Below are 13763 nucleotides of genomic sequence, written 5' to 3' on the forward strand. Positions count from 1 at the left end.
TGAGCTTCTATATCGACTGTGCAATAGCCAACATCAATTTTCACACAGCTTTCTCCTACAAGCTTGTAAGACTGCGAGTGACACGAGTTATTGCAAGATTTCGAGGTTGTTTATAGGCCGGTGCATTTAATTGCTTGGCATGAAGTGGCAACTTGCTGTTCACTTCAGCGGGTCGGTTGACGGATCGCTGTGGACAGGCATTAAATTGCTTTGGAAGGCAGCAGAGGAAAGCCGCATATCCTAGTCATTCATACAAATAGGTGGATGAGACAGGAAGTGAAGTGTTCAGTCCAGTGATCAAATAAGCATTCTTTCAGTGAGAAATTAATCCAATATCAGAAAAGCTAATAGCCAGTATTTTGTTATCGATTCAGGCAGGCAGTGGCTATTGCTGACAGTCGTTAGCCAACTATTCCGGCAATTCCTGTGAACTAGTCAGTCAGTCGTTATCCGGACATTGGAGCAGCCATTAGATAGCTATTGAGTCAGTTATCAGCAGTCACCGGTAGCGATTCAAGAAAGTGGACAACAATTCGGGCATCATCAGTCATACATCCCAACAGTTCTTCGCCAGTCATTAACAAGTTAATAATGCAGACATTTGCAAGATATTCAGTCATTAGTCAGATTTTCGATAGTCAGTTATTTTAAGACATTTAGACATTAGTCAAATGTCTGACATTGGTTAGATGTTCATGAAGTAATTCACCAAGATAATCAGGGAGTCCTTTCGCCAGCTTTTAAAGCAGTATTGATCAGCTGTTCAGTCACTAAAAGTCAATTGCGATATACTGTATTCACACAGTAAGTAGCTAATTATTCAGTTATAAGCCAGATATTCAGAGTCATTATCAAGTTATTTAGACAATCATTAGCCAGAATGACAGTCATTTGCCAGATATTCAGACAGTCATTTGTCAGATATTCACAACGCCATTAACCATATTCACTCAGTCATTTAACCAGCTATTCGGAAAAGCAATTAGGCAGCTATTTTGTCAGTCATTAAGCCAGCTATTCATGCACTCGTTAGCCGGGCATTGGACAGACATTAACTAATAATTAGCCAGACATTAGCCAGCCATTGAGGCAGTAATCGTAGGCGGCCATACGAAAGAGGAAAAAAGTCAGGGATTAGGCAGTCATCATCGAGACATGTCAAAGCCCGGAGAGTTCACGGATCGGGCAGTGCTGGATCTGAGATGCGGCTTCTGTGGCAGGCGCGTGTCTCCGCGGGGCATGCGGGCGGTGCTGCTGTCTGACCCCAGCACTCATCTCTACTCCACAGACGCGCCACCCACGTGGTCAGTGACCCACCGCACGCTTTTTTATCGTCAAAGACCACGCACAATCATACACTATTGGACACCATCACACATAGCATCATCGTCATAAGAATTAATAATCATCAGACACTGATGTCATGGCTCAACATCGGTACATCATCACACTAACATCATACATAACTCATTATCATAAATCATCATCGTCATGTATTATCAAACATTGTAACCCATCAAACAAGACAAGGGAAAGATTTATATTATAGCCAACACGTATGTTATAAAGACCAGCTTGGAAAACGAGGGTGTGGTGTGGTCAGAACCACTCCCTGCCGCCTTTGTGTCCCCAGTGGTGATGTTTATACACCGCACCAGGTACTGATTTGAGGCTGAGTCGACGTAGGGAAGGCTCATGACCGGTTCAGATAATCGTAACTGGTATTTTTCTATGAGCGGGAATCGAACTCGGGTCGCCGGTTTCATAGCTCGGCGCGCTCACCTCTACACACATCGGCAGACACACAGACAGACATACAGACACATAGACACACAGACACAGACATACATACAGACACACAGACAGACATACAGACACACAGACAGACATACAGACAGACATACAGACACATAGACAGATAGACAGACACACAGACAGACATACAGACACACAGACACATAGACAGGTGGTATGCAGGCAGAGCTCCTGTATGATCCCAGTACTCAGCTCTACTCCAAGGACGTGCAATCCATGCAGTCAGTCAAAGATAAAGATCCCCCACATAGCCTTAGCAGACTGTAGGGGCAAGTGCTGTTAGCGAGCACCTATGAAGGCCGTCAGTCACACACACACAGACACACAAAGAGATGGAGGATGCAGGCATATACAGAAACGTGCAGATAGACAGACATAGAGATCGAGTGGAGCGGTGGCGTAGTGGCCAGCGCACTGCCATTTGAACCTGGCGACCTGAGTTCGATTGTCGACCACGGCTTATCACAAGTGGCGAGGGATGATATCTGAACACCAGTCCTGTGTTCCCCACTTGACACACACTTCGACATACAGACATCCCAGTGAACATGGGAACGTTGGGACAGCGTTGAGCCAATGTTTGTCCATGGGTTCTAACGATATATGCCAACGCTGGCCCTACGTTGACAAAGATCTGCCCCCCCCTCACCCACCCCATGTAGCTTTTAAGAGACGCTGTGAGTGAGCTCAGCTCACGAGGGAGTGATATGGTCTAAACCAATTGCTCTGCACTTCAAGGAGACTGATAGCGACACAGCTTCATCAAGGCCACTCATTGCTCCTCGTGAAACCGCACACTTTTCAATTACCCCCCTCGTATATATTGCTAACTGCATGCTATATTCTACTGTATGAGTAACTGGCATCAAGATTTATTGGCAGCTGTCTATCAGTCATCAGGTGGGACCGTCACAGCTGAATTTGCTGTATCACTTGATATATTTGCTGTATCACTTGATACAGCAAATTCAGCTGTGACGGTCCCACCTGATGACGTATCACTTGATACAGCAAATTCAGCTGTGACGGTCCCACCTGATGAAGGAGACTTGTGTTGCCTCCGAAACGTCGTGATTTTATTATTTTTTTAATTAATTTTAATTTCATTTTTTACCTACGTGACTTTTTCGAAAAAACTAAGAGTATGAATCCTTGCGGTCACGAAAGCTCAAAATCTAGAATTAGCTGTCTATCAGCTCCAGAAGGCAGGAAAGTAGAGTGTGGACTCCATCCGTTCCATCTGTACAGGATAGAGTGTCGTACCATCGCACGCGTGTTTTTTTCAGGTGCTCCGGTTTTTAACCCACATGTATAAACGCTCATTAATTGGCTGAAAACATCTTAATGTATAGAGGACAGCAGAGCATGGATAATTGTTGGGAGACCCGGCTGACGGTGTGGCTGCTGCCTTCCCTCTCATCTGTGATGGGGTTCGTATATTTGTAAATGTTTAGTGGGAAACTTGAAGCAGTGTTAAATGTCAGGCTGATCTTGCCCCAGTGTCAAAAGGTCACGGTATTTTCCAGATCAAATTAACATTCAGGCAGTGCTCATCTTCTGAGCCAGTTGTGGAAAGTCCACATTGTTATAGTCGTGGTAAGTTTATCCAGAGTTGACTTACCCAAAAAAATGGTACTCATTTGATCGATCCCGCTGAGATGACGGGATGAATCAACCCCCAAATCCAGGAGTTAACGCCAGCACTTTCGATTGAGAGCCCGCTTTCTCAGCCGCTGAAAAATAATGGCCGGTTTGCCCTCTGGACTGTAATGTTCAGGGGGACAAATTATTTGATTTTCATACAAGTACGTTTTTCGCAATTTTTCTGGTTGTAAACATCAACTATATTTGTGGCAAATGTAAGATTTCCAAACCTTCTGGACCATCATTATAATTTACTTACATCACACAGATCGTCTATTTGTATGAGATATACTACGCCTGGATTAATTAACCGTATAGTATTGAATATACAGTATGGAACAGATGAACATTCATTCATCACAAGAGAGGGTTTCATAATATATACGTTTTAACCCACAGCTGAGATCACGATTGATATTCAAATATAATTAATCAACAAATGAGCGTAGTGTGTAACAATTTAAATTTCAGATTTAAAAGAAACAACGAAACAAAACACGTGGAAATATTGGGTCACGGAACGTTTAATATTTGAAGGTAAAATTGGGCTGTAACATCTTTAAATAGTAAAAAAAAACGGCACATTTTCAGATCAATAAGATTCCCATCTTTGAAAAAATGCATTTGTGATTAGATGCAGAATGTGGTTTTAGTATAAACTGTCAGTATCCAGGAAATGCAATCGTCGGGAGTGAATTCGATAATTTATTAATGACTTAAAATAACAGTGACAATAAACGTATGTTCCAATCCTTTGCCATTCCACTGCAGGACAAAGGACTCCCCCATGCCATGCAGGTCATTGAGGTTTAAAAAAAAATCATATTTCACCAGTCTGGTCAGTGCGGATTGGTCAAATAGGGTCCCAGGACCCTGTTCGGATACCTCACGCCACCGATGTCAGCTGTGTGCCAGGAACCAAGCATAAATAAACAATACAGTTTGGATCGAATAGCATTTAGATGTGACGTGCATCTCGAGATTAACTCATGTTGCTGGGTGCGTAGGACAATTAACTTACCACTGTCCTACCCAAGGTTAGTAAATCAAGAATACAATTGAAGTTTTGTTGTTTTGTAAAAAAAAAGGAACAATTCAATTGAATTTTGGAGGGCATTTGGGGGGGGAGATTTACAGCTGCAGTTGAAAGACCCCCCACTTGCAGTGCAAGGTGTGAGCGAGTGGCTGTGGAAAAAGTATCAGGCAGGCAGTTGTAGATGTGAGATCCTAATCGTGACCTCATCTACCCCAGCGCTGACCTTATCTGGCTCGGAGCGGTTTTTGAGGCGAGTTGTATTTTCCAAGGCAGCTCCAACCAAAAAAAAACAACACAACACGAGACGCATGCAGCGAGTTTGATAATGGGTGGGTGGCCGAATCTGTGGGTGAGTGTTTTCGGTTTTAGGGTGGGTGATTTTTTGAGTGAGTCTGTGGGTGAGTGAGACAACGAGTGGGTTATTGATTGGGCAAGAAAGTGTGTAGGTGTGTGGATGGGTAGGTGTTATGTTTTGTAGGTGGGTGAGTTTTTGAGTGGGTGTGTGAGTATTTTGGTTATTGGTTGGTATGATTGTCAGTTGGAAAATACTGAGTGAATTACTGAACATGCATGTATGAGTACTTGAGTGAGTGGGCAAGTGTGGAATACATGAACGTGGGGCGCAGTGGATAGCGCACTGCCCTATGAACCCAGCGACCCCAGTTCGATTTGCACCCACAACCAAATGACAAATATCAGAACTGGTACTGAGCCTTCCCGACGTCGACTCAGCACTGGGGAGACAAAGGCGGCCAGGTGTGGTACTGGCCACGCCCCCCTCCCCCGCTTCCCCCGGGTGCCGTGCTGTGCTTCAAAAGTGCTCGCTAACAGCGCTTGCCCCCAACATTCTGTTAAAATCTACACGGGAGATCGTTGTCTTCTTTGAAAACACGAATGAGTGTGTGCACAAGCTGAGTGTATGATTGAGTGGGCGAGTGAGTGTGTAAGTGTATGTATGAGTGTGTGTGGGTAAGTCTCAAATGAGTACCTGGTGAGGTGTGTAAACATCACCACTAGGGAGACAAAGGCGGTCGGGCGTGGTGCTGGCCACCCACCCCCTCGTGTGCCGTGCTAGCCTTCATAGGTGCTCGCTAACAGCACTTGCCCCTACAGTCTGTTAAGGCTATACGGGGGATCTTTATCTTTGTCTTTGTAAGTGAGTGTGTGTGCGAGTTGGGGTGGTGAGCGCAATGTGTGCGGCGTGCAGTGCGGTAGGGCTGGTGGGCCCTCTCTACTCTCCCGAGAGCTGCGCCTGCCGGGTTCAAGATGCGGCCTGCCTCACCTGGTAGGGCACGGTCCTCCCTGCACTCACCTTGACGATAGAACCGTGATAGGTGGTTTCCCAAAGCATTGCCGCGACTGGACACAGACTCTGTCGGCCACGTGCATTAGCACCGGGTTCCTACGAATCCCCAAAGGTGCCTTGGCGCGTCTCTCCAAGCTTCGTGCATTAACGCACGCACGTTTCTTCCGCAGTAAGTGGAAGATCAATATGGCTCACGAAACTGCGGACCATTAGGCATTTCACTATTCTATGCTTGCGCGTGGAAATATATTCAGGAGCTCGATGGCAACGTCAAGAGAGCTTCAGGAGAGAGTTGGTGAAGTTTTGCTGTTCCTCCTCCTCCGTTAATGGAGCGCAGACGACAGTGGCTTACGATGTGGTCCATAGTTTGAGTTACCTGGCCTCAACGGTAGGGGTGGAAGGCAGTAGCCCTCTGACGGTGGCCAAACTGTTATGCCATCGGGTTTTAATGTCACCTCGAACGCAACGAACGCCGTCATCTTAGTGAAACGGACCTCGTTGATTTGAATCCAGATACGATCAATATACATCGGGAGGGAACCCATCCCAATTGTCGTCTGCCGCTGCTTTTATTTTTTTAAACGCCGTATCAAAGAAGAAGATTAACACCAAACCCTAAAAATATATCACCAATGCTCTGTACTTTCACCAACCCGCACTGACCAGTGTGGTGAAGTATGGTCAAATAGCCACCACAAATCCGCACGGCATGGGGAGGCCCTCATCCACCAGCAGATTGGCAAAATTGCTGTACATGGACGGACATGTACCCGATGTCACTGCTGTACAGTTTCTCCGATGTGTTTCCAGGTTGTATACCTTGCAGTTTGGCACGATGTCAGACGTTTCGCTACATGTTTGGGAGCTCCTTCTCTGATCCGCGTGTTGGTGGAACACTGAATTCGATTTTTTAATGTGTGTGTATTTTGCTGGGGGAGTGAATGATTTAGACATTCAGCGCCTGAATTAATTCCCTGAAGCTGCGGAAGCTCTCACAGCACGTGGGAGCGAAACGTCGGACACCGTGGCGAGAACCACCTGGTACAACCTGAAATCACATCAGAGACCCCAGTGCATCGCACATGCAGCCAGAATGCAACGGGCACGGAAAAGTGATTTATTTAATTATTTGGCACGTGCATTTCACACGGGGTGGGGGGGGGGGTCATACAGATGGAACTCACTGAATTCGCTCTGCCGGTCAGATAATTATCTTCCAAGGCACCCCCCCATCAATACCCAGGGGTGCGGGTATTGAAGGGGGGTGCGAAATGTGAACGCTGAATCCACTACCCCCCAACCCCGGCAAAGTTCCGAGAGTGAATGGCTGTGAGACAAACAAAGTGTCAAGAATAAATGGCTGTTCGACAAAATGAACTGGACCCCCGCAGTGGAAACGCGCTGGGATACCACGTGGCGGTGCCGTGCCGCCCCTGCCTCCTCTCCTGCCACAACGGCCACTTGTGGATGTTCCACAGCCACACGTGCCGTGCCACCGAGCGCCTCGACTCATCCGGTGAGTCCAACGTTGCCTGGCGACTTCTTCCGACGACGCGCGATTTGCAACCCTGTAAAGCAGTGTTCCTCATCGCAAGGTTACTGGCGGCCCCTGGTGGCGTTTAGTGCGGCCCACGACAATACACAAATGTGAAAGACCCCTTGCAGACGACGTGGTCGCCTTCACACTGACGGTGTCTCATCGGCGAAAGTGAAGAACACTGCTGGAAAATGATCTAGTTTAAAAGAGGGGATGTGGCATACAAACATGCTTCCGGTACCATACATGTTCTCCAGGTGCTCCGGTTTCCTCCCAACATGTAAGCGCATTTCAATTGGCCGATAACACTTGAATATATAGAGGTCTGCAGAGCTTGGGCAATTGTTGGTACAGGCTCACACCGTGTGGCTGCTGCCTTCCCGCTTGTCTGTGGTTCCTCTTTGGGCCTGCGTTGTTCTCTGTGCGGTGCGTTACAAGTTTAAATTATTATTCCAGGCTCCCCTCGCTTTATGCGGTAGATGCGTTCTCAAAACAGAGGCGCGCAAAGCAAAATCGGCGTAGCATGGACCGCACAGCCAGCCAACTTACAATGCACCGCACGAGGAGACAGCTCCCTTCCTGAGTAGCGCACACAGTACACACAATGTTGTCCCACGTCCGACCGCATAGCAGCCCACAAGTGAATTAAAACCGCATAGGTTGCGATTTTTGGTGGAAATAGGTTTATCCGCACATATACGCGAAACGGCACAAACGGAACGCGCGTCGATCGAGGGAAACCTGCAGCCAGTTCGTCCGTCTCGCGCATCGTCGCCGCGTCTCTTGCAGGAGTCGCCGTTCTCCTGTGGGGCGTCCTCGCCGAGACGGATGACGACGACGACGACAGGTCTGGAGGAACCCCAGGGCATCCGCGTGGACCTCAGCCCGTGGCGAGATGAGTCTGAGTGGAGCGGAGGCACGCGGCGTAACGGACGCACGGTGGCGTGCAGAGCTGAGCAGTTGGTGGCTTGCGGCTTCCACGTTGAGGACGCCAACACATTCCGCTTCGAGTTTTCCAAGTCTCTGGCGATGACGTGTGCTTCATCATCAGCGGGGTTTTTTTTTCTTCCACGCATAAGAATCACACAGAGATCAAGAGACTCATGCAGAGACCCATCGATTCACAAATAAGCCCATAGACAAATACAGAAACCCAGACTCACACAGAGGCCCATAGACTCGCCTATATGCGAATCAGAATATGTTTCATACTGGAGGAATCCGATGAGCTATAAAGATCTTTTCACAGATGTCCTCAACGACCATAGGCTCACAGACCTGTAGATTCACGCAGACACTCATATATTCACACGGAGACTTGTAGATTCACATAAACATACAGACCCATGGACTCGCATAGAGTTCCATTGACTAATACACAAACCCATAATCTCACACACAGACCCATAGACTCACACCGAGACCCACGGACTCTCATAGACACCTATGGTTTGCAATGCGTCATTCATACATTCTCCACGAGACGGGCGCACACAGCCCACGTATCTTCTCAGGAGGACCGGTCTGATAGAGCCCAGCACGGGTACATCACCATCATCATCACCATCATCATCATCGCCATCATCATCGCCACATGTGTCCTTTTGTGTTCCAAATATCAATGAGCATACCTGTCAAACCTTTATTAGTACATATCTTATTACAGACCAATTCAGACCTTATTGGTCACTCCGCAACCTTTATACATCTTAACGTTCATCCCTCAAAGTCCCATCACAAGAGAAAAACACCAAAAAATAGACAAAAAAACTGTTTTTTGCCCTCATTGAAACGGCTGTACGTCGTTTGGACCTGAAAACTCAATTACCCTGCACAAGAATACGGGTAAACCGTACGGGTAGACAGCTATGAATGAAATCTTGACGTAAAGCTTTCATGACTGCAGGAATTCATATTCTTTGGGTCTTTCGGTAATGTCACGTAGATAGGTTCAAAGAAATTAACAAAAAAACTACGACGTTTCGATATTTTAAGAGCAAAGCGACTGTCCTTTTCGGAGCACAGTAATCCAAAACAAACATTTATTTTCTTGGCTCCCTTACAATCGCCCAAAAATTCGTATACCACCTGGGCGTGACTTTCGGATTCACGTGAAACATCGAGCAACCTCCACCCACCCACCCACCACGTGGCGCATCAGGAGCGGCGGCCGGGCACGCCTCTGCTGGTCCGGGGACTCACGAAGCGCGCGAGCCTTGGTCGCGTGCGGTCGATGGAATCTCCCTCGCCTGTTCGATGAAATCTTTCTCGCCTGTTCGATCCCGGTACCCTGACGATGCCTGTTATTGTTGTTGTTGTATATTTGCAGTCCGCGTGTTCTCTCTCGCTCCCTCTCCTCGTGGTGGTCGCGTGGATTTTTCTTTTCTGTGGGGTGTCCTCCGGTTGTGCCTTCCCCCCCCTCCCCTCCCACTCCACGTTTAGAATGAACGTGCGTTTAGATCAAGGCCGTAGCCATGGAGTCAACATTGGGGGGGAACCAAATCTTCCAGGGGGTGTGGGGATCCCCCCCCCAGAAAAAAAAATCTAAATTTGAAAACGAATTTCCTGCCTAAAATATAAAAAAATTCACTAACACATATGATGGACTTTTTATTTATGTTTTTACAATAATATCTAATAGTGTATTGTATTACATTGCTCTGTTTTAACTTTTTTACCTTTCCTTGTTTCATTGTATGTAATGGCAGAGATTAGGGATTAATAAAGTACAACCATAACCACACTCATATAAACAGAAATCTATTTTATAGAAATATATTGGAGGGGGCATTTTGAGCATATTTGAATATATATTTGGGGGGGGGGAAGTGTCTCCCCAATATATATTTAATTACGGCCTTGGTTTAGATTATTTGTCTCCTGCTGCTGCGATAGATTGCCACGCGTGGTCACATCAGCCACTTTGATGAGCTATCATCACGCGTTGGCCAGGTCGGCTCGCACATCTAGCTTACCTGGTGAAGTGAAATCGTTTAGGAAGGAAGGCAAGGCATTGCTGGATGTCAGAGATTTGGAGACTCCAGAAAAAGAGGGTTTTTTGGGGGTTAGTTCGCGTAAATATGAATAAGCCCACAATATTTACAATTCGAGTACATGTTGTGGGTTGTGCGTTATAATACTCTCCAACACACCGGTGTGCTGTACTAGTGACGAATTGGCACGTTCTGTTTACGTGACAAATCTTACAAATTGGCTGTGTCGGGTGGTGGCGGGTTTAATGACGCATTTATATTGACGCGATCTAACCCCCCCCAAAAAAACCCTTCATAGATGATAGTGATCGCGAAAGCCTCCAACGCGTTAAGGGGCCGTCCATAAATGACGTCACGCACCTGGGGGGGGGGGGGGTCAGACATTTGTGACAATGTGTGAACAGGGAGGGGGGGGTGGGTGGGAGAAATGTGACGTCACATCAAAATGCGCAACTTTAAATAATATAGACAACACGTTCTACTTAATTAAGTAGACTTTTTGATAAATGTTTTCTTCTACATCATCAGAGTGCAGCGGCACATTAAATACACACTACAATGACAATAGTTTAAAGAGATTTGAAGCATGTTTTTTATGGGGGGAGCAGAGCTTTGTGACGTAATATTTGAGGGGGGGTCTGACTTTTCGTGACGCCGTGTGACAAGGGGAGGGGAGGGGTCAAATATCGTCCAAAATCGCGTGACGTCATTTATGGACGGCCCCGAAACTGATTTCATTCAGACGCTGTCTCCCCGACAGACCTGGTCTTCACCTGAGGACGGCTGCTTGCGTTGTGGCCGAAACGTCGTGAGAATTATTTTATTATGTTTTATTTTATTATTTTATTATTTCCATTCTACGTGACTTTACCGAAAGAACCAAGCAGATTATTTGGATACAGTCAAACTTGCGGGCTTACAATGTGGCCAGGAGATGGCAGTACAGCAAGTTGGACGTTTTGAGTGGCGTTATCTCCGTCTATGCTTGGTGGGTTTATAATTATTGTTTATAGCGTGTATTTTAGATTGAACTATACTTGATACATTTTGCGTTATATTATCCGTATAGTTTGCATTTTTTCGTACAATGTTCCGTGAACAATACGGACATTTTTTCGATTTTAAACTCAATCAATTTCCTCTCTCTGAATCGCATCACTGGTTCGTAATGTGTTCATCTGCAAAATGTGCATTGGAGGCTGTAGTTTGGATCTTGTGTTATGAATTCCAGATGCTCAGACTTATATGCCTTATGTGCACAATGCTATACATACAAACATTTAGGTGATGCTGCTGCTGCATTGGCAGCGGTGCACAATTAACAGAAACAAACTCAGCATGTTTGTCAAAGCACTGTGGCCTTAAAAGTAAAAACAATGGCGAAGTTTCGGCCATTGGCCCTTCTTTATAGCACACAAGGGTTTGGAGATTGCACTTCTTAGCGTTTTGAAACTCAATTTCCTCTCTCTGAATCACGTCACTCGTTCGTAACGTATTCATCTGCAAAATGTGTCTTGGAGGCTGTAGTTTGGACTGGACTTTTTACAATATCAGGACCCAATAACTCTTATTATCCACTCTCTGGCCTCTCTATTTACGTGCTACGAAGAGGGAACGTCACCTGAAAAGTAGCCTATTATATAATATTTGTGTTCCTTTTAAGGCCACAATGTTTTGACGAATATTTTTAATTAAATAAAACTTGGAAACGTCACTGTACGCTGCCATGGCACCATTAGAGAGGTTCATTTAGAGTTTGCATGTTTCTCTCCCCCTTGGTCGCATTGTTTTTTCTCCGGGTCCTCCGCTTTTTCCTTCCGCAATTTAGAATCCCGCGTGATGATAAGCCACTTCACTGAGCTACCATTTGTGGCCAGGTAGCTTCTGAAAAAGAGCTGAATAGCTCAGTGGGCCTTACCTGGTGAAGTAAAAAAAATATTTATATTTGTTGATAGCTTACGTATCCAACCAGTTCCAGCGCCAGGGGGCGCTGGGGTTGGCCCTGACGACACCACCAGATGTCCATTCGCCCTCTCCCACCCCAAGGTCAATTCTCGTTCGCGGTGAATCGCTCTTACGGTGTCCCACACCACGTAACAACGCTCCTGCCACACCCCCACACCCCCCATCCGAGAGAAGGTGCTGCCAGGAATGTGTCTTGCAAGAGTCGGTGCCAGCCCATCCTGTGTCGAAAACCTGAAATCCATTTTACGTAATAGGTACTTTAGGGCAGTTGTTGCCTACAAGTGCTACCTGCAACGTGTTTACAATGAGCGACTCTGGCAATTCGGTGCAGCCCGAGTAAGCATGCAACATTGACGTGTGGTTGTAACCGTTGGCCCATCGATGTGCCCAACGTTCCCATGTTACAGTCGAGTTCTATAGAGCAACGGAGTTGGGACACTGAGTTCGCTGCAACGTGTGCTCGACGGTAAACGATCCATCTCCAGAGCACACGCAACATCGGGGTGGTCACGTGACGTCTTGTCTGCAAGCTCATCTGAAGTTGCTGTCCAAAGTCGCGAACGAGGCAGTGGCGGTGGTCAGATTGGTCGAGATCTGGGCATCGAACTTTTTCACAGGCAGAACAACATGTGGCCGCCAGCATTGGTGGTGACCATCGCACAGCTGGCTGCAAAGGTTCCAATATAAATGTATACAGTTTAACACGTAGGCTTTCGCGACCAATATTATTCATAATATAGGTTTTTGGGTCAGATCGCGTTATTTATAAATGTGTCGTAACCATCCACCACCCGACACAGCCAAACAGTAAAATATGTGTCACGTTTTTCAAAGGACAAAATAATTCACTTCTTTAGCCCACCGGTGTGCTGAAGAGAGAATCAAGAGCATTTTAAAATTTGAGTACGACGTTTTGCTGGTAATTACAATCAGCTTCATCGGGCAAGCTTCATCGAGCAAGCTGATTGTAATTATCAGCGAAACGTTGTACTCAAATTTTTAAATGCTGTTGATTCTCTCTTCAACACACCGGTGGGCTAAAGAAGTCAATTATTTTGTCCTTTGAAAAACGTGACACATTTTTTACTGTTTGGCCGTGTCGGGTGGTGGAGGGTCACGACACATTTATAAATAACGCGATCTGACCCAAAAACCTATATTATGAATAAATGTATACATCACGTGATATGAGAATGCATTATCTACCGCCACCAGTTTATGAACGATTGATTGCGGTGAATAAATTCTGGCCTCTCCAAGGCCGCTGTCACCTCTCACAATCCTGCGATGTTAATAATCCACCCAGCACCGACGCGCAAACTGATTTCATTGCTCCATCTCCTCGGACGATGTCGTATCGAACGCGTTCCGTTCCTTTGGCTGCAACTCCGTTTTTCTTTTATTCTTGACCATCGGTCGTCTTCTCTTTATCAGCGGCGCATTTGGCCCATGCCGACTTACTTTTCC

The 13763-nt window shown here is 46.3% G+C and overlaps 1 protein-coding gene across 1 annotated transcript; it reads left to right on the forward strand.

Annotated features, from left to right (window-relative positions):
- The first annotated feature begins 72 nt into the window (after positions 1–72).
- Positions 73–9471, forward strand: LOC133351678 (protein FAM72A-like). The gene is made up of 4 exons (XM_061567077.1): positions 73–1304; positions 5703–5780; positions 7193–7317; positions 8128–9471. The coding sequence occupies exons 1-4, from the start codon at positions 1156–1158 to the stop codon at positions 8235–8237; spliced, it is 462 nt and encodes a 153-aa protein (XP_061423061.1). The 5' UTR covers positions 73–1155; the 3' UTR covers positions 8238–9471.
- Positions 9472–13763: the final 4292 nt, after the last annotated feature.

This window comes from Lethenteron reissneri, chromosome 38, assembly GCF_015708825.2.
Source record: "Lethenteron reissneri isolate LAM-NWPU_2019-01 chromosome 38, ASM1570882v1, whole genome shotgun sequence".
Classification (NCBI taxonomy): domain Eukaryota; kingdom Metazoa; phylum Chordata; class Hyperoartia; order Petromyzontiformes; family Petromyzontidae; genus Lethenteron; species Lethenteron reissneri.

Coding starts and splice junctions, on each gene's coding strand:
- LOC133351678 (XM_061567077.1), top strand. CDS start 1,156: ATGTCAAAGCCCGGAGAGTTCACGGATCGGGCAGTGCTGGATCTGAGA. Junction 5,781..7,192: donor GATGCGGCCTGCCTCACCTG/GTAGGGCACGGT, acceptor GGACCCCCGCAG/TGGAAACGCGCTGGGATACC. Junction 7,318..8,127: donor CGAGCGCCTCGACTCATCCG/GTGAGTCCAACG, acceptor CGTCTCTTGCAG/GAGTCGCCGTTCTCCTGTGG.